The following is an 18,939-nucleotide window of genomic DNA, read 5'->3' on the forward strand; positions in this document are numbered from 1 at the left end:
CCCCATGGACTGTAGCACGCCAGGCTTCCCTGGCCTTCACCATCTCCCAGAGCTTGCTCAAACTCATGTCCATCAAGTCAGTGATGCCATCCAACTACCTCATCCTCTGTCATCCCCTTCTCCTCCTGCCTTCAATCTTTCCCAGCATCAGGGTCTTTTCTAATGAGTCTGCTCTTTGCATCAGGTGGCCAAAGTATTGGAGCTTCAGCTTCATCATTGGTCCTTCCAATGAATATTCAGGATTGATTTCCTTTAGGATTGACTGGTTTGATCTCCTTGCAGTCCAAGGGATTCTCAAGAGTCTTTTCAACACCACAGCTCAAAATCATCAATTCTTCGGTGCTCAGCTTTCTTTATAGTCCAACTCTCACATCCATACGTGACTACTGGAAAAACCATAGCTTTGATTAGATGGGCCTTTGTCAGCAAAGTAGTGCCTCTGCTTTATAATATGCTGTCTAGGTTGGTCATAGCTTTTCTTCCAAGGAGCAAGCGTCTTTTAATTTTGTGGCTGCAGTCACCATCTGCAGTGAGTTTGGAGCCCAAGAAAATCAAGTCTGTCACTGTTTCCATTGTTTGCTCATCTATTTGCCATGAAGTGATGGGCCTGGATGCCATGATCTTAATTTTTTGAATGTTGAGTTTTAAGCCAACTTTTTTACTCTCCTCTTTCACCTTCATCAAGGGGCTCTTTAACTCCTCTTTGCTTTCTGCTGTACAACAAAAGGATTCAGTTATATTAATACAAATATATATATATATACATATATATTCTTTTTATATATTCCTTTCCACTATGGTTTATTATAGAATATTGAATATAGTTCTCTCTGATATACAGTAGACCTTGTTGTTTATCCATTCTATGCATAATAGTTTGCATTTGTTAATCTGAATTCCTAATCCACCCCTCCCCCACCCCACCCCTCCCCCATCCCCACCCCCACCCCTTCCCCATCCCCACCCCCTTGGCAACGAGTCTGTTCTCTGAGTCTGTGAATCTGTTTCTGTGTCACAGATAAGTTCATTTGTGTCATATTTTATTTTACTTTTATATTTTTTAGTTTCAGCATTTTATTATACTTGTTTTTAACTAATTTTTATTGGAGTATCATTGATTCACAACGTTGTGTTAGTTGTGTCATACTTTGGATTCCGCATGCATGATCATACTTTTATTTTGAGGAGGAATAGTTACTATTCACTCTGAAGAAAAATTAGAGGTTGATGTCATGGTTCTTTAATTCTCTGCAAATAATTTATTGCGTAGGACCTTCTTGCTATAAAACAGGGAAAAGTTTCTGAAATACAGAGAATATAAAATTGATTTGCACAAAGAAGTTTGACCTTTGAAAACTTGGAATCATATCACCATGCCAAAACCCGCTTGATGCATATTGCAGGCATACAGGAAAGTTCAACAAACTCAAGGCTACCGTTATTTCCAGGGGTCCCCCAAAGGGACAGCCATCCTACACATGTTTATCAACACCCCTTCTACCTTTCCCCAGAAAGGTGAATCTAGTTACAGAAACAAACACCCTCTGTTTTACATGACTAGAACAACATGGAGTTTCAACATGAAAGAACAGAAGTTAGTTATTTAACTCTGATTTTGAATGCACGCATACAAAATATAAGCACACTCCTGATGATTTACGTTATGTGGTGCTTGAATATATAAAGCACCTCTACATGTTTTATCTATAGCCACCCCTTAACCACTCTGGTGTTGATTTCATCATTTTGCAGTTGCTAAGAAAAGTGTCCAGAAGTTCAAGTGTCTTGTATTGGGGTCTTCCAGGGAAAAGAATTAGAAGACAGAACTTAGACCCCAAGGCTTCCCTTCTCAATCTGCTCTTTTCAGCAAATCAATATCTAGCTTGGGACAGGTTGGATATTTGCATTGTACCGTGAGTCAAAAATTGAAGTTGACCTAATAATGCTGAGTCTGTCCACTCACACATCCATCCTGTGGGGACACACACGCTGAGCATACCCCATCTGTACCTAGAGTGAGCTCGAATACTTCTCCTGTTTAACGGGGTAATTCAGCACAGATAACTTTTACTGGTATCTACCGTGACCTACCCAGGGCTGGCAGGAGAGAGGGTCAGGACCTGTGAATTTTTCCCAGCATGTTATTTTGATCCAGATATTTAGGTTTTGAATTACCTGGTCTCCCCACGCCCTGACCCCACCCTAGACCGTAATAAAGGATGAACTGTAAACATCACTGCCTGCTCTTGCCTGCCTGGCTCTGAGGCAAGGACCAGGAAGCGTTTCTATCCGAGCCTTTCTAAAGAAAGGTTTATAACTCAGCCATAAATACTTGTCATCGGCAGAAACGTAGCTGGGAGGGCTGCAGTCCTGGAGTAAATTATTCATTTATGTCTCTCACTGACGTGCTTTAAATTGTTTTAACTGTATTTATCTTTTCTGATGGGTGGGAAATAATGGCTTTATGGTTCACGACACTTTTGTCCTCCCATGAATCAACACAGCATGGGGATGAAAGTTGGAAAAAAAAAAAATCAGCCAAAAAGTGGCTGCCCGAGATGAGAGAGTAATTTTTCTTTCTTTAAGAGAGGGGCTTGAGGGCTGACATTACTCAAGCTAGGATCTAGTAGCAGAATTTAGGAAAAAGTGAGCATTAGGAACTATTGACTGACTCCCTAAAGCTTCCACACCCGTTTGCTTTTCCCTTTTGTTTCTGGATTTAGTCACACAGGGCCCAGCAAGTTGTGTGGTCACACTAGCCCTGTCCAAGTATGGTTCACATTAAGGCAGCCAAGGAGTGGGAGGCACAGAAGAGGTAACAGTAGGATTACCCATGGACTGCCCTGGCAGGCCAGTGGTTAAGACTCCATCCTTCCAATGCAGGGGCACAGGTTCAATCCCTGCTTGGGGAACTAAGATCTCACATGCTGCACTGCCTAGCCAAAAAAATTTTTAAAAAAAGAAAATTTTAAAAATGTAGGATTGGCTTTAGGCTGAGATACCTGGATTGTCATACCTCTGGAGTGTGATTGAATCTCTACCAGACTCCCATGCTTTCTGTTTTTACCCACCAGTTCATCTCTAATGCCAGGTACACACGGTGCCTTAAAATACTGTGTTAAGAAATGAGTGAGTAAGATGGATCTGAGTCCAGCGTTTGCTAGAAGAGGTTGAAAAGAGCCAACACAGTTCACATGAAAGAATGCATCTGAAATTTAGATTTTGGTTTTATAAGTGAGCAATGTGAAACAAATTACCATACTTTTCAGTGGTTTCTACTTAATTATCATAATGCAGAGCCTACAAAGAAAGCCATTGTGATTCTTAAGGGTTCTGAGTACAGTTCTGCAGAGAAACTCTCTAAGTCCTGCACTTTAAATATAACCATTAAAAACTGGGAGAGTATTCTGTTTTAAGCAGGTGGACCTCTAAGTTTTTCTACTGTTTTTTTTTTTTTTCTGATTATTATCATTTAGTACATTTGGAAATAGCAAAAAGCCTAAAGAAATAATTGCTTTTAATTCTCTTCCCTGAAGCTCGTCACTTTAAAGTTTTGGCATGCTGTTGCCTGGTAGGCCTTTTTTCTCATAAGTTCTATCCTTGATTGAGATATCTTAGCATGCACATTTGTGAATTCCGGCTTTGAAATTTTACTTAACTTTCTATCTAGAGTCAACAGTTTGCCATTTCATTGGAATTCTTTACACATTATTCTAACGTCCAGGCCCTGATTCTCAAAGCGGTGGCCCCAAACCAGCATCATGCAGGACGTGCAAATTCCGGGGCCCTTCCAGCCCGCTGTGCTCAGCTGCTTAGTCGTGTCCGACTCTCTGTGGCCCCGTAGACAGTAGCCCACCAGGCTCTTCCGCCACCAGGTTCTTCTCTCCATGGAATTTTTCAGGCAAGAATATTGTAGTGGGTTGCCTTTTCCTTCTCCAGGGGATCTTCCCGACCCAGGGATTGAACTCAAGTCGCCTGTGTCTCCTGCGTTGACAGGAGGATTCTTTACCACCAGCGCCCCCTGGGAAGCCCTCCCCGGCCTGCTGAATCAAAAACTCCGAGGGGGGCGCTCAGCCGTCTGTAGTTTAACAAGCCCCCTAGTGATGCTAGTTACATTTGAGACCCTCCAATGTGTAGTCTTGCTTTAGTCTGCTCTTGGAAAATAAGGATTTTTTTTTTTTTGCTGTTATAAATGTTTCACAAAGCTCTTTGTTCACATTTCTGAACATTTCTGTAGAGAAAAATTAATCAAATGTGCAAGCAGCTCATGAAAGGATCGATGTACAGAGAATGCTTTCTTCCTGGAGGCTGGTCGCGGTAGATCTCTCTCCCTAAATTGAACTTGAGGTCATCCATCTTGCCACTGGCTTCCTTTCATGCAAATTTAAGTGCTTTGGTTAATAAGTTATCCATATCTTTCTTATTGTATTACTTAGCTTTTTCTTAATAGCAAGGGTATGTTAAAAATGCTAACTGATTTTTTTGTCTTTATATGTTGTTTGTGATGGCTTTGACCTCCAGATATTTTTCATTTTGACCCAGCTGATCCTATGTATTTGCTTATTTGTATAAACTGGGAAGTTATTTCTCACTTCAGAGATTAAATAATACTCACATTTTTCTCATGTTTATATTTAAACATTTAGATCTCTGTAGTCCACCCAGATCGGCTTTCTTTCTTTTTTTTTTTTACTGTAATTAAGATCTAAATAATATTTCAAAAAGTAGGTAAATAATTTTCCCAGAATACTGTCAATGAATTTTTTGATCATAACTTTCATTTTTTTTCACTACGATTGTCCATTTGACTTAACCTTAGCATCTACTGTATTCAAATTATGTCAGCATAGCAATTGTGGTCCTTGTATAAGCCTGTGTTATAATGCAGAATAACTTCAGATATTTTGTTTCCCTTAAATAATGTGCCAAGAACCAAAACATGTTAATTTCTTATTTGATTGGGAGAGAAATCCTTTTGCAGTGGTGATTCAATGTATTTTTGTTCTGAATAAAGTTCACTTTCCTTCTCCCCATCATATTTGAACAAAGCCCCGTCCTAGATGCTACGTATGAGGTCTTTAAAGTGGTCATATATTTTTCTAACTTTATTCACCTTATAGGTTAAACAAATTTAAAAGGTAAAAATAATGTTTATATGTGATTTAGCCTCTCTTTGTAGTAAACCTTAGCAAAGAATGAGTGGAGTAGACTTTGAGCTCTTATCATGAAAAAAAATCTCATCTAAATAGTGAGTCAGGAAGGAAGAAATCATTTGAATGAGAGATTGGGAAGACTGCTGTGAAAAGCATGGTTTTCAGGTTGCCAGGGGATTCCAGACAGCCTGGGAATCAGGAAATTAAAGCTCAGTTTCAAGAGGGAGAGCAGTTGTGCTGGTCTCTGCCATAGCTGCCCCTTTCCCACAGGAGGGGGGCCTGGAAAATTTGCCACCTAAAGAGAGATGGCCATAAAGACAGTGCCTCAGTTTCAATTCAATCCTACTTCCATCAACAACACATTCTGATGTCTTCTCGAAAGGAGCTCTGTGGGTGGCGGTGGGTGAGGGGTGCTGTGGGCAGGAGGACATCTGAAAGATGAGATGGTCTCTGATCTCACGGGATCTCGGTCCAGAGGGGAGCAAATATTGCCTCATGTTAGACTCTTATCCCAACTCCGTGATGTAATTAGGAGTGTTGGCATCACTTGACAGCCGGATGAAGACTGGCAGAGAAGGTTAGGAATTTGCTGGAGGTCAAATAGCTAAATAGTGAAAGAATCAGTGTGAAAATTTCAGATTTTCCCCTGACCAGTTAATCCCTGAGTTGGAAAAGTACCGTACTTTTCTTGATTAGTTTTATCCTGAACTGTCATTAAGTAGACAGTATTTCTTAAGCAAAATCCCACATATAATTATCAAAGTTACATACTGTTGTGATGTACTTATTATTATCAGAACTAAGAAGTAATCTTCATTTTTTAAAAAAGATTTTTTTGATGTGGACCATTTATAAAGTCTTTATTGAATCTGTTACAATATTGCTTCTGTTTTATGTTTTGGGTTTTTGGCTGTAAAGCAAGTGAAATCTTAGTTCACTGACCAGGAATTGAACCCTCATTGCCTGTAGTGGAAGGCAAAGTGTTAACCATTAGATCACCAGAGAAGTCCCAGCAGTCATCTTCATTTATATACTAGTTTGGTAGTTTCCTCCCCCCCCCAAAGATTTTGTGTTTCTGATTGGGAGTTCATTAGAATGAAGTGCTACCTATTGTGAGTAAATGCTTTCTATTATTCTCCTTAAGGTGTCAAACCCACCATAAGATCAAGGAAGTAAGGAAAATCTGTGAGGAGTCAGAGATACTTAGGAGACTCTGAAAGAAGAAGCCTTTCCCCCCACTCATCCTGTGTTTTTTAAATTGGATTCTTTGTTTTATATACATTGTTATTCTGTGATGATTAACATACCCCTTTTTAATTCCCCACCTTCCTCTCTTTTCTGGCTTTAGCTGAATTCCTAATTGCTCCTATAATTTATTTATTTTTTTCCTCCTAGGTGAAACCAAAACCCCATACATCCTCTTTGTGGCTGGTGGGGCAGTTCTGCTGTTGCTGTTGGTTATCCTAATTACCACCGTCACTGTCATTGCTTGTAAGAGGTGAGTACTGCAACCCCTCCTGGGTCTGGTTTCCCCAGGAATTCTGATGCTCGCGTTTCTCTATTGACGACCCATAGCTGGCCGAGCTGTCTTAGGACTCATGTACTGAGGCCACGTCCTTTGAATGCTGTTCTTAAAGGTAAAGGAGGAGCAGCAGGGGCTGTGGGGGTGTTAGAGGAGAAGGCTAGAGCAGTTCATCTCAGAATTAGGCGGAGTGGGCAGTCCGCCCCCTCATCCACAGGTTCGACTGCCTGTCTGTGGCTGTGTCTGTCTGCTTCCCCCTGCAGACACAAAAAGGCTGGCAGGTGAGGGAGGAGGTGTGTGTGTGACAGAGGGGTCAGGGAGGGGTGGATTCTGAGGACAAGACCAGGGCTGTGCACTGAATGCATGTGTGCTCAGCCATGTCCAGCTCTTTGCTACCCCAGGGACTGTAGGGTGGGACGGGTTCCACTATGAAATTCCCCAGGCAAGAATACTGGAGCGGGTGGCCGTTTCCTCCTCCGGGGATCTTCCTGACCCAGGGATCTATCCTGTATCTCTTGTGTCTCCAGCATTGGCAGGCAGGTTCTTTATCACTGTGCCACTTGGGAACCCCCAACACCTTCATTTATTCATTCATCAAATGTTTATTCTGACCATGGTGAATGAGATGTAATGGCATGCACATTCTAAGAAGCAAACAATGTGATTTTAAATGGTTATATAATGTCTGAAACAAGCAATATAGGTGCCTTTATTACAGATTATTGAGAAGAAAGGAGTTGGGAGGGGCTACCCTAGAGCGAGCAGGGGGCCCACCTGGCCTCTTCTAAAGTCTCCTGCCTTTTATTATCTGTGACACACTTGGGAATTTTCTGGGATGTTCTTGGTTGACTCTTTCCTCCTAGCTGCCCCACATTCATTGACTCACCAGTCTAGGTATTTGTTGCAATCTTATTTGTAGTCACATTAGGTTGGAATCATTCCTTAGAACTCATGATTCTGACTAATGTGTTAATTTATTTATTAAGTTATTTTTAATTGGATAATTGCTTTACCATGCTGTGCCGGTTTCTGCCATGAAACAACCTGAATCAGTTACTTATGTATGTATTCAGTTCAGTTCAGTTGCTCAGTCATGTCCGACTCTTTGTGACCCCATGGATTGCAGCACGCCAGGCCTCCCTGTCCATCACCAACTCCCAGAGTTTACACAAACTCATGTCCATTGAGTCGATGATACCATCCAACCATCTCATCCTCTGTCGTCCCCTTCTCCTGCCTTCAGTCTTTCCTAGCATCAGGGGCTTTTCCAATGAGTCGGTTCTTCGAGTCAAGTAGCCAAAGTATTGGAGTTTCAACTTCAGCATCAGTCCTTCCAATGAATATTCAGGACTGATTTCCTTTAAGATGGACTGGTTGGATCTCCTTGCAGTCCAAGGGACTCTCAAGAGTCTTCTCCAACACCATAGTTCAAAATCATCAATTCTTCTGTGCTCAGCTTTCTTTATAGTCCAACTCTCACATCGATACATGACTACTAGAAAAACTATAGCTTTGACTAGATGGACCTTTGTTGGCAAAGTAATGTCTCTGCTTTTTAATATGCTGTCTAGGTTGGTCATAACTTTCCTTCCAAGGAGCAAGTGTCTTTTAATTTCATGGCTGCAGTCACCACCTGCAGTGATTTTGGAGCCCCCAAAAATAAAGTCAGCCACTGTTTCCACTGTTTCTCCACCTATTTGCCATGAAGGGATGGGACCAGATGCCATGATCTTAGTTTTCTGAATGTTGAGTTTTAAGCCAACTTTTTCACTCTCCTCTTTCACTTTCATCAAGAGGCTCTTTAGTTCTTCTTCTCTTTCTGCCATAAGGGTGGTGTCATCTGCATATCTGAGGTTATTGACATTTCTCCCAGCAATCTTGATTCCAGATTGTGCTTCTTCCAGTCCAGCGTTTCTCATGATGTACTCTGCATATAATTTAAATAGGCAGGGTGACAATATACAGCCTTGATATACTCCTTTCCCAACTTGGAACCAGTCTGTTGTTCCATGTCCAGTGCTAACTGTTGCTTCTTAACCTGCATACAGATTTCTCAGGAGGTAGGTCAGGTGGTCTGGTAATCCCATCTCTGCAAGAATTTTCCAGTTTGTTGTGATCCACACAGTCAAAGGCTTTGGCTTAGTCAATAAGGCAGAAATAGACGTTTTTCTGGAACTCTCTTGCTTTTTCGATGATGATCCAATGGATGTTGTCAGTGTATGTATAGTATATCCCCTCTCTTTCAGCTTCCTTCTCACTCCCCATCCCACCCCTTGTGTTAAAGTCTCAGAGAAAGAAGGAATCAGACTTTTGATGTCTCTCTTTTGAAAGTCTGACACATTGTAGCCATTTATTGTATGCTTGTTGAGTGAATGAATGCATCCATCTCCACCCCTCTCCCCCAGTAATATTAATGTACACACACACACACTCGTGTGCTCATTGCTAGGGTTTCCCGCAGGGTTCTGCAGCTTGTTGCCGCGTCCCCAGGCTCCAGCTCTCGGAAGGCGACCCTCAGTGCCCACTGCCTTCTGAGACCCCTCCACCGTCTCTCCTGCTCCCAGGTGTCTCTGTCCTTCTAGCTCATCTGATGTTTCCTGGCTCCTCTTCTAAAAGTTAGACTGGCCACCTTGTCTCCCTGTTTAAAGACTGTGTATTGTCTTTCCACTGCCATCAGAATAATGCTAAACTCATTCACCTTGTGTCACAGGTGCCCTGTGTTCAGCCCGATTAATCTAACCTCAGTCTAATATTCAGGGACTTCCCTGGTGGTTCAGATGGTAAAGCGTCTGCCTATGATGAGCAGGGTTCAGTCCCTGGGTTCAGACCAGGGTTCAGTCCCTGGGTCGGGAAGATCCCCTGGAGAACGAAATGGCAACCCACTCCAGTATTCTTGCCTGGAAAATCCCATGGACGGAGGAGCCTGGTGGGCTACAGTCCATGGGGTCGCAAAGAGTCGGACACGACTGAGCGACTTCACTTTCTTTCAATCTAATGTTCATTTTTTTTTTCCACTTTACTTACTCTCCTGTTATTGACCAGTTGTATTAAAATACAACTTTTACTCTGTGAACACACCTGACTCTTCCCCTCTGTGATGCCAGCAAACTGCTGGTTCCCCCAGATTTAGCCTCAGCCCCGCGGATGTTCTCGGTGTGGGCGCGTGTCCCCTCTGGGGGCTGCCCTGCCCCCTGCCCCCTGCAAGCAGACGTGAGGTCACCGTCCAGAGTCCGGTTGCGCTTCTTACCCTCCACGCCTCGCAGCCTGCTTTGTAGTTTAATCATTTCCTCCTCACTTGTCTTCCCTGCTGTTCATAATCGCAGGGGTTGTGTTTTAGTCATTTCTTCGTCCTTGATGGCATTTAGTGCTAATCTTTCCACACAGTGGATGGTCCACAAGCATTTGTCTAATTAAGCTGAAACATGAAACCGTCGACGTCTCTTTCTCTGCATCGCGGGCTGCCCTCCAGTCAATCCCTGGTCAGAAATGAGCAAATCGAGGTGAGGAACCCAGGTCATTAGTGGCAGTGAGGGTTTCTCCCCTGCTTCACCTTGGTTGATAAAAAATGCCCCGAGGGCCGACGTGACAGCCGGAGCGCGTGGGAACACGGGGAACACAGCAGAGAGAGACTGAGCGACAGGCGGGTCTCGGGAGGGTCACAGGTGTCAGACAGGGTGGATTTTGAGTCATGAAAATGCATCACTTTTACATGAATGGCTAAATGGAACAGTAGAATATATTGTCCTACTTGGTTAAATGTGGTAAAAAGAAGATTAGTGGGCCTGAATGCACGATCATGGCCGAAACCACAAAGCAAAAATCGCGTGCTCTTTTCTACCCTGTCACTAATGTCGGTCTGTGGTCGTTGCTTAGAATAGAAATGTCTTGAAAAATGACCCAAGGGCCTGAACAATGACTTTCTGAACTCTGTTTTAGCAAACGTTTAAAATAATCCTGCCGCTTCAGCTTCAGATGTGCTGACCTGGAGAGAAGCCAAAATACATCACAGGGTGCCTGGAGGAATCGGAATTCTTCCTTCATGCCTGGCACACACCCAGAAGCCCCTGGGCACCAGGCACCCTTTCCTTCTCCAGGGGATCTTCCTGACCCAGGGATCGAACCCACGTTTCCTGTATTGGCAGGCAGAGTCTTTACTGCTGAGCCACCAGGAAAGCTCATATAGTGCTCTATGTCAGTTATATCTCAATAAAACTGAAAGAAAAAAATCATGTTCTCTTTTCTTTCATCACATTGTACACACTAAGGCTTATGTTAAAATATATTTGTTTACACATGTATATACACATATACACACACGTATATACATATTTATATATATTTGGACCTACTTGGAAAGTTAACTCTATATTATCATATAACAAGCCTTGTGAATGATAATTTAACAATGAATCAAAGGTCATAGATCTGCATATATTTCCTCACTTGTGAAAAGAGTTCAATCCCTGAGTCAGGAAGATCCCCTGGAGAAGGACATGGCAACCCACTCCAGTATTCTTGCCTGGAGAATCCCATGGACAGAGGAGCCTGGCTGGCTACTGTCCATAAGGTTGCAAAGCATGGGACACAACTGAAGGGACTCAGCAAGCAAAGCAATACAGATGGTTTAGTGAAATGCCTGAAAGAGTCTGTAAAGCTTAGTTATTTTGTCATTGTCATCCAAGAAGTTACACTGTGGGCATTTAAAAGGAACTTTTAATTGTGGGAAATGTCTGAGATTATTTGGAGAAGGTTGTCAGTCATATATGTAATAACCCACTCTGCACCATTCTTTAGTAAACTCCCTGAGATTAATTACTAAGCTCCACTACTGGATATCCATTTAGTTGCCTTTGCCATTTGTGGGCACATTGGAGAATGTAGGAAAAATGAAAAAATTTAGGTCAATGGAATTTTAACTGACTACATATAAAGTAGCTATGGACAACTTCAGCATAATCAGTAAGGGCATGTGGGTCAGGGTGCAGGTTAGGTATAGAGTGTTTGAAATAATGAGAGTTCTGGGACTTCCCTGGTGGTCCAGTGGTTAAGACTTCGCCTTCCAATGCAGGGGATACAGGTTCGGTTCCTGGTCGGGGAGCTGAGACCCCACATGCCTTGTGGCAAAAAACCAAAACTCAAGACAGAAGCGATATTGTAACACATTCAATAAGGACTTTAAAAATGGGCTACATCAAAAAAATCTTTGGGAAAAAAAAAAGAAGAAATACTGCTAGTGCTGACATGTCATTCTTAATTTCTCTTTTGTACATGTGTTCCCAGAAGGAGAAGGCAACAGAAAAGAGGCCTATTTAAAGAATCCTGGGAAATACAGAATAGGGTAAGTTTTCTCAGAATTGTCACTCACCCCCCGAACTCTTTCGTGCATCCTAAGTGTCTTGTCAAGTCAGTCCATTTTGCAGCCTGCAACCTTCTTTTTTATTCTTCTTTCAATAACCTAACCACACAGTCACCTGTTGTTCAAGTCTCAGCTATTTGATGAAGCAGTTCTTTTCTGAACTAGTCTCCTATGATTAATACCCTTGGACACTGTTTTACATCCATATAAATGAAGGAGCAATTACGCTTACAATAATAGCATTGCACGTTACCAAAATTTGTATTAGCTTCAGAAGCCTGCAACGACAAAATTACCACAAAGTGGGTGACTAGAAAGCAGAGTCCTGTTCTCTCACAGTTCTGGGGGTTGAAATCTAAAATCAAGGTCCCCGCAGGGTCGGGTCCTTTTCGGCAGGAGGCTCTGCTCTGTGCTTCTCTCAGTGCTGGTGGTTGTCCGCGATCTGAGGCTCGTCGACACATTGCTCATATCTCTTCCTCTGTCTTCACGTGGCGTTCTTCCGCGTGCACACATGAATGTCTGTGTCTCTTCTCCATTTCTTTTAAGGGCACCAGTCATATTGAACTAAGGGCCCATGGTTCTTCAGTACGACCTCATCTTAACCAGTGACATCTGAAGCAACCCTATTTCTACATAAGGTCACATTAATGAAGGTCTAGGAAGTACATACATTTGGGGGAGATGCCATCTGACCCGGTGCAGGGCATGATAATATTTCTATGTCATGAGGTTTTTGTGAGGGTTAAATTAAATTAAACTAATGCATAGCAAGCACAGAGAAGGACACAGTACAGGATATTCGTTACTGTGATGATGTTTGTATTAATTGATTAATTAATTAATGTCCAGATTATGAAGCTAAAGACCCTTCTGCTGGGTGGCAGGACTTAACTGTGACATTGTTCCCTTCATTCTACCTGCTCCTGCCCCTTCATGTTTAATTGAAAGAGGAGGAAATTTCCTTCTGGGTTTGCAGATAAGATGTATGCTTATTTTCACGCTCACTCATTGTCTCCACTGTAGGTCAAATATTCCCTCTAACGCACATTATTCTGTTTACCAAATCTTGCAATAAAACATTTCCCCAAGTGTTATCTAAAATTACATCCATTTCTCTTCAATTAAATTATTTGCACTTGAATGCTACATGGCCAAAACGTCCAGTACTAAAAAGCTTCTGACAATCCAGTGTGTGCGCTTCAGACTTCTTAATAATCTCTCAGTTTAGCTTTCTTCTTCTATTAAGGAGTTACTGTTTGCAAAACAAATTTTTGTCTTCCTCAATAACCCATGGTTTGCTTCTGGGCACCAAGTGCAAAGGCTGGAGAAGTCTGGCTTTGTTCTGTCACATACAATTTTTGGGTCTCTTCTCTGTCCTTAGCTGTTGTCCACTTAAGCCAATCCAAAGGCACACTTATTGCTATGAATTCCAGGGGAGGAAAGGCACTTTGCAACTTCCTCCCCTAGATATTCAATGCTCCCAGGCTTTTGCAGGCTTTTTGATATTTTGAGTGATGATTAGAAAGTTAGATAGTCAGCTGGTCTGTCAAAGATAAAGTAGTTAGACTTCCTTGATTCTTTGGGAGCTTTTTTAAAAAAGACAAATTGAGTAGATAGCAATAGCACTTGAACTTTCCTTTTACTGTCTCCTTGCAAACACCAAAACCACTCTAAATTTTTGAAAATTACTCACTACTCACCAAAGGGCCTCTCTCTCCTCCTCTTCCCTTCATTTCTGTCCCCTGCTCTCTCTCCCAGCTGTCACTTATGCCTCTGTATTTTCTGTCACACATATATACAGGTGGTCAAAGTGACTTGATTAGCTAGAGAAGATTAATGATTGTAAAACATCATCTTGAAAGTGAATGTCCTTTTGCTTTTGTAATTTTTAAGTTGTGTTCAGTTGTTTATTGTTAGGCCAGGACACGGTGTACTTTAAAAACATTTCTTTAATAATTCACCCATTCGACAAAAATTAATGGTTATCCACTATGGGAAAATACTATACAAGACCTTCCATATAAAAAAGGCGAATAATTGTTCTCTTTGAAATAGCATAACATCAGGAGAGAGAATTTTACATCTAAAGAGGTAATTTATATCACGTATATCAAGTGATAATCAAGACTAGTCTCTGTTGTATCTCAGAGTCGTGAGATCAAGAATGTGATTTCTCACGGAAAGTCCATGCAATGAAGAGAATGTTTTATGAAATTAATTGTAATAGAAATTTGACCTATATTATGGTTGAATTGAGGAGAAATTTGTTTTGAGTGTCTTAATTAAGTGCTGAAATGCAGTGAATTATTAACATCCTCTGTGTTTATCTTTCTAGGCAACCAACAACTACAGAAGTCCCGTCCCTGCCAATCCACCGTCAGATGGTGCAGGAGAGGACATTTATGTCAACTACCCGACCTTCTCTCGTAGACCAAAGGCTAGAGTCTAAGCCCATCATATGAGAATGTAAATGAAAACTATTATGCACATGGATCATCATATAATTTTCTTCCCACTATTTAATGTCTACCTTGGATATTGATTGACCAAATTTATTTAATTTGACAAGAAAAGTACTGCCTAACCATAGAGAGCATCCTTAACAGATATGTTTTAGAAAAACCTGACTCTAATTAGCTTATACATAAAAGGAAACATTGAATCATGTAACGGAACAACCCAGGGGAGATCAAGCTTCAGGGAAAGGTTATTGCCAAGGCTTAAAGATTATGTCCAGAATTAAGAATGGACATAAGACAGTTATTGGATCCCCTTTCACAGCATTGGATCTACTTCCCTTGATGTTAGCCTAACTCTCCTTCAGGCTTTCTGCTTGTGTTTCCATGACTGCCGACAGCTCTCAGCAAGTCATAATTCTTGTTTCTGCCTGGTAGAGAGCAAGCACATTTGATGACTTGTCCATCGTTAAGCAGTCATCATGGCCAGAAAGGAGATTAACCCTGAATATTCATTGGAAGGACTGATGCTGAAGCTGAAGCTCCAGTACCTTGGGCACCTGATGGGAAGAGCTGACTCACTGGAAAAGACCCTGGTGCTAGGAAAGATTGAAGGCAAAAGGCAAGGGGGCAACAGAGGTTAAGATGGTTAGACAGTATCAATGACCCAATGGAAATGCATTTGAGCAAACTCCAGGAGACAGTTGAGGACAGAGGAGCCTAGCGTGCTGTAGTCCATGGGGTCGCAAGGAGTCGGACATGACTTAGCGACTAAACAGCGATCACAGCAGCGTGGCCAAACAGGACGAGTGGGCTAAGTCAGGTAAGGGCTCGCCTCCAGAGCTGTGTAGTAGTAGGGCCCAAGTTCATTACTGGGAAGGAGAAGGGAAGAGGCTGAGGAGCGTGTGAGGAAGGAGGAAAAGAGACCAATGAATAGAAAGGTACAGAGAAGCTTTCTTTGCTTCCAAGTTTGACCAGGCACACAGTTGGGCCTTATGATATGACTCACAGAGCAATTAGACCATGCCTGTTGTCCAAGTTCTAGATGGAAGCAACAATGAAAAGTATCTGTGAAACTCAGCAACGGTCATGGTCACCTTGAAACCACAGTGATTTGGTAATGACCAAATACAGTGATCATTCCTGTCTCATGTCCTCATTGCTCATCTTTAAAAGATCCTCATTTCTAAAAGGTTCATCTCAAAGATTCATTTAGGTCTCAAAGTTGGAGACTTGTCATGATAATCTGAAATGAACCCAAAGCAAATTCTCACATTGTCTAGACAGATTCTTAAGCTGTAATTTACAGTTTTAGCAAGACAGTGGCTATGTTGTGGTTTTATCTTTAAATACCATGCACACCAAATAGTGTAATTATTCTGTGAATTATGGAAACTGTGAGTGCCCCTAACTGTTTCAGAAGGGAAAGAATAAAAATGATCACTCCCAGTTGTACTATGTATGCGCAACAAGAGTTAACTGTCATTTTTATTTGTTTGCTTATAGATATTTATATGTGGATTCAAGAAGTGTTTCCACAGATATATTTGTAACAACATGGGCAGGCAGTTTTACAAGACAACCGTCTACTGTTTTGTTAACTAGATCAGATCTATGGAAGTGTCCATGGCTGACTCTATGAGTTTGCATGGTGAAGCAAACTTGGCATCTTTTAAAAGATAAATGACTTCTTTTTCCTAAAAGTTAATCAAAATATCACTTTCTGGGAGATTCTGATAACCAGTCCTCAATGACTAAATGACATACATAAGAAGTAAAAAATTTCTACCATGGCAACATGATTTCAGGGAGGATTTTTATGTAATCCACTTAATGTATGATTTATGGAAACCACAATATTGGAAAATTGTCTCTTTTTCCATAGATGTTTTAACCTTTTTAAAAAAAGTCTCTCAAAACACTTATGAGAATTATTTACTCTGTCCCTTCTTTTCTAAATTCTTCATCTCCAGAGTTCAGAATTTTTAGGGATTTGGAACCTGCTTAAGTCCTGCTGAAATTTCTCCAACCTCCTCTGTAGATCCTGCTCCACTCTCAGCTAGTATGCCATCGAAACTCTGTTTGTTCATTTTCTTTGGACATCTTTACTTAACAAAGCACTTTCATTGTAGTCTCTTTAATATTATATTATACCTAACTTGCTAGAATTGTCAACTCTACCTAATATATTAGGATTGACAATTCTAGTTTTATATATACATATATATATAAAACTATGCCTACTGTATATATGTACAATATATGGTATCCATAGTAGGCGTATGGTATATATAGTATGTGTGTATATACATGTACACACACTAGCACACACACATATACAATTCCCTAACCTGTGGTACCTACTATTCCAGTTGTTACTAAGGCAACAGATCCACAGCAGGAAAGGTCAGAATTGAATTAAATTATGTTTTTAATCTTTTCTGCAAGGTGCTATTTAGGAAACAAATGCTTCCTAGGGTTCTTTTTTACATATATTTTTTTATTGGTAATATATTAAATAAAATCTATGTTTTATTTGAATGCCATTCTTTTAGTATCTACATTAAAGTAACCAATTATAGGGAGTTGCTGTGTGGTGACAAGATAGGTAAGTTTGTTAAATGCCATCATAGAGTACACAGTTTTGTCAGGGGAAGAAGACATCTTATTACCCTACAGTGATTAGGTATTGATTATATTATCATCAGAGAGACCTTGAAACATTATTTAAAAGCCTTTATGCACACTGGGAAAATAGAATAGGAATTTCATTAACTTGAAATCATGCTTATAAATGGGAGGCAGGTAGATGAAGTTATAATTTTTAGTTAGTAAATATTCATACTTATAGAATTTTAAGTAATTAAGTTTATTACTAAAATATGCATATACCTTTAAAATATATTATCAATTTATGCAGAATGAAATAAAAATGACTTAACTTTTATTGTAAACAGCCAAATTATGTTTGTTTATCTAAAACTGTATTAAATAAAAACTCCAGCTGCATTGCAGTAATTTTTAAATTGCTAGAGTCCACATTGAAATTAGAAGTCACTATGATCAAAGTGCTTCTTGATTTTTAATAATGTGCTGTGTTTTGTACCACTTGTATGAATTTCAGCAAGATTGAAGATACTGTAGAATACATATGCTTATAAAGTATGGGTGGAGGTGCTAAATTGTGAGTACAAAGTTAAGCTTTTTTCTACAATAATGATAAGAAAATATCTTTGAAAAAATATAAAACAATATAAACACGTATCACTATTGTTTTATTATCATCATTAGTTTAGCCACCGTTAGAATGTCTAGAAAGTATTGACCTTCACATTTAGGCTTTTTGCATAAATTAGTATACTTTTCCACTGATCTGTCATTGGATTATTCTCAATCAAGTCTCCAAGCTCTTATACCTTTTTCTTTTGCTAGTCATCCAATAGGTGGAACTGTAGCTTCTAGAATTAACTGAAATGCTTTCTAAAATTATTTTTTTACAAATCTTCAAGATTGGTTTACATATTTTACTGTCCCAGGTTTAAAGCACTAACTATGTTGTAAGAAAAGATCTAATTTGTGGGTATGGGTAATAAATGTCTGAAATAATCCCCATTTATTGTCTACTTTTCCCTGCTGGAATGATGCTATATAGTCACTCTCTTTAGAACATGTTTTGTTTCCAGTTTTATGTATAATTTTAGACTCGCGTTTTGTAGGGCATGCAAGTGTTTACCTTGATATACTATATTCTGTTGTTTGAATGAATAAAATGTAGAACTCCACCATCATTAGTTTCACTTGTTATCAGAGAATATTAGGGGAAAATTCCTGATAATATTAACATGATTAAATGCAGAAAAAACTCAAATGAGTGACACTTTGTAGCTTCTATCTCAATGCAATATTTAATGTATTTTGTAAGTGCATGTAGTTCAAAGAGTTGAAGTGTGCTGTACAAGGGTCATTTTGGCAAAAAAACAAAAACAAAAAACCCAAACAAAAAACCTGTCCTTCCGATTTTACCTCCATTGAAACAAAAAATTTCACTTCTGATTAGTTTTCGGCTGTTAAAAGAGTTTATTTGGCTGCACCAGGAGTTAGTTGCAGCATGTGGGATCTCAGTTCCCTGACCCGGGATTGAACCCAGACCCCCTGCATTGGGAACATGCAGTCATAGCCACTGGACCACTAGGGAAGTCCCTCTGCCTTTCTGAATCGTGTACATATATCACTACTAGATGTTTTTCCATTTTAGACATTCTTTATTGATTTAGATATCGTCTTTTCCACAAGCTCACCACACACACATACCTTTCTCCTGTATCCATCCTTCCAAAATATTTACATTAAAATTTTGATTATTTCAATAGTTGGTGTTTATTTTTTAATGATTTTGCCAGTGCTCTTCATGGTAAAAGTGATTGTTCATTCTCTCCAGAGTTAATATCTTTT

The 18,939-nt window shown here is 40.3% G+C and overlaps 1 protein-coding gene across 8 annotated transcripts in view; it reads left to right on the plus strand.

Annotated features, from left to right (window-relative positions):
• Positions 1-18,939, plus strand: part of CD226 (CD226 molecule) — a 108,037-nt gene that overhangs the window by 70,847 nt on the left and 18,251 nt on the right. For 5 of the 8 annotated variants that reach the window (XM_081562677.1, XM_081562675.1, XM_081562676.1 and 2 more), the window contains exons 5-7: positions 6,549-6,651; positions 11,956-12,013; positions 14,367-15,956. In XM_081562677.1, coding sequence (XP_081418803.1) covers positions 6,549-6,651; positions 11,956-12,013; positions 14,367-14,480 — 275 coding nt within the window. In that variant the 3' untranslated portion in view covers positions 14,481-15,956. Of the gene's footprint in view, positions 1-6,548; positions 6,652-11,955; positions 12,014-14,366; positions 15,957-17,611; positions 18,270-18,939 lie in introns of those variants that run through there. The other 3 variants (XM_081562681.1, XM_081562682.1, XM_081562683.1) reach the window with 2 other exon arrangements.

The sequence above is a fragment of the Giraffa tippelskirchi genome, chromosome 14 (genome assembly GCF_054371585.1).
Source record: "Giraffa tippelskirchi isolate mGirTip1 chromosome 14, T2T-mGirTip1v1.2.pri, whole genome shotgun sequence".
NCBI classification, from domain to species: Eukaryota; Metazoa; Chordata; class Mammalia; order Artiodactyla; family Giraffidae; genus Giraffa; species Giraffa tippelskirchi.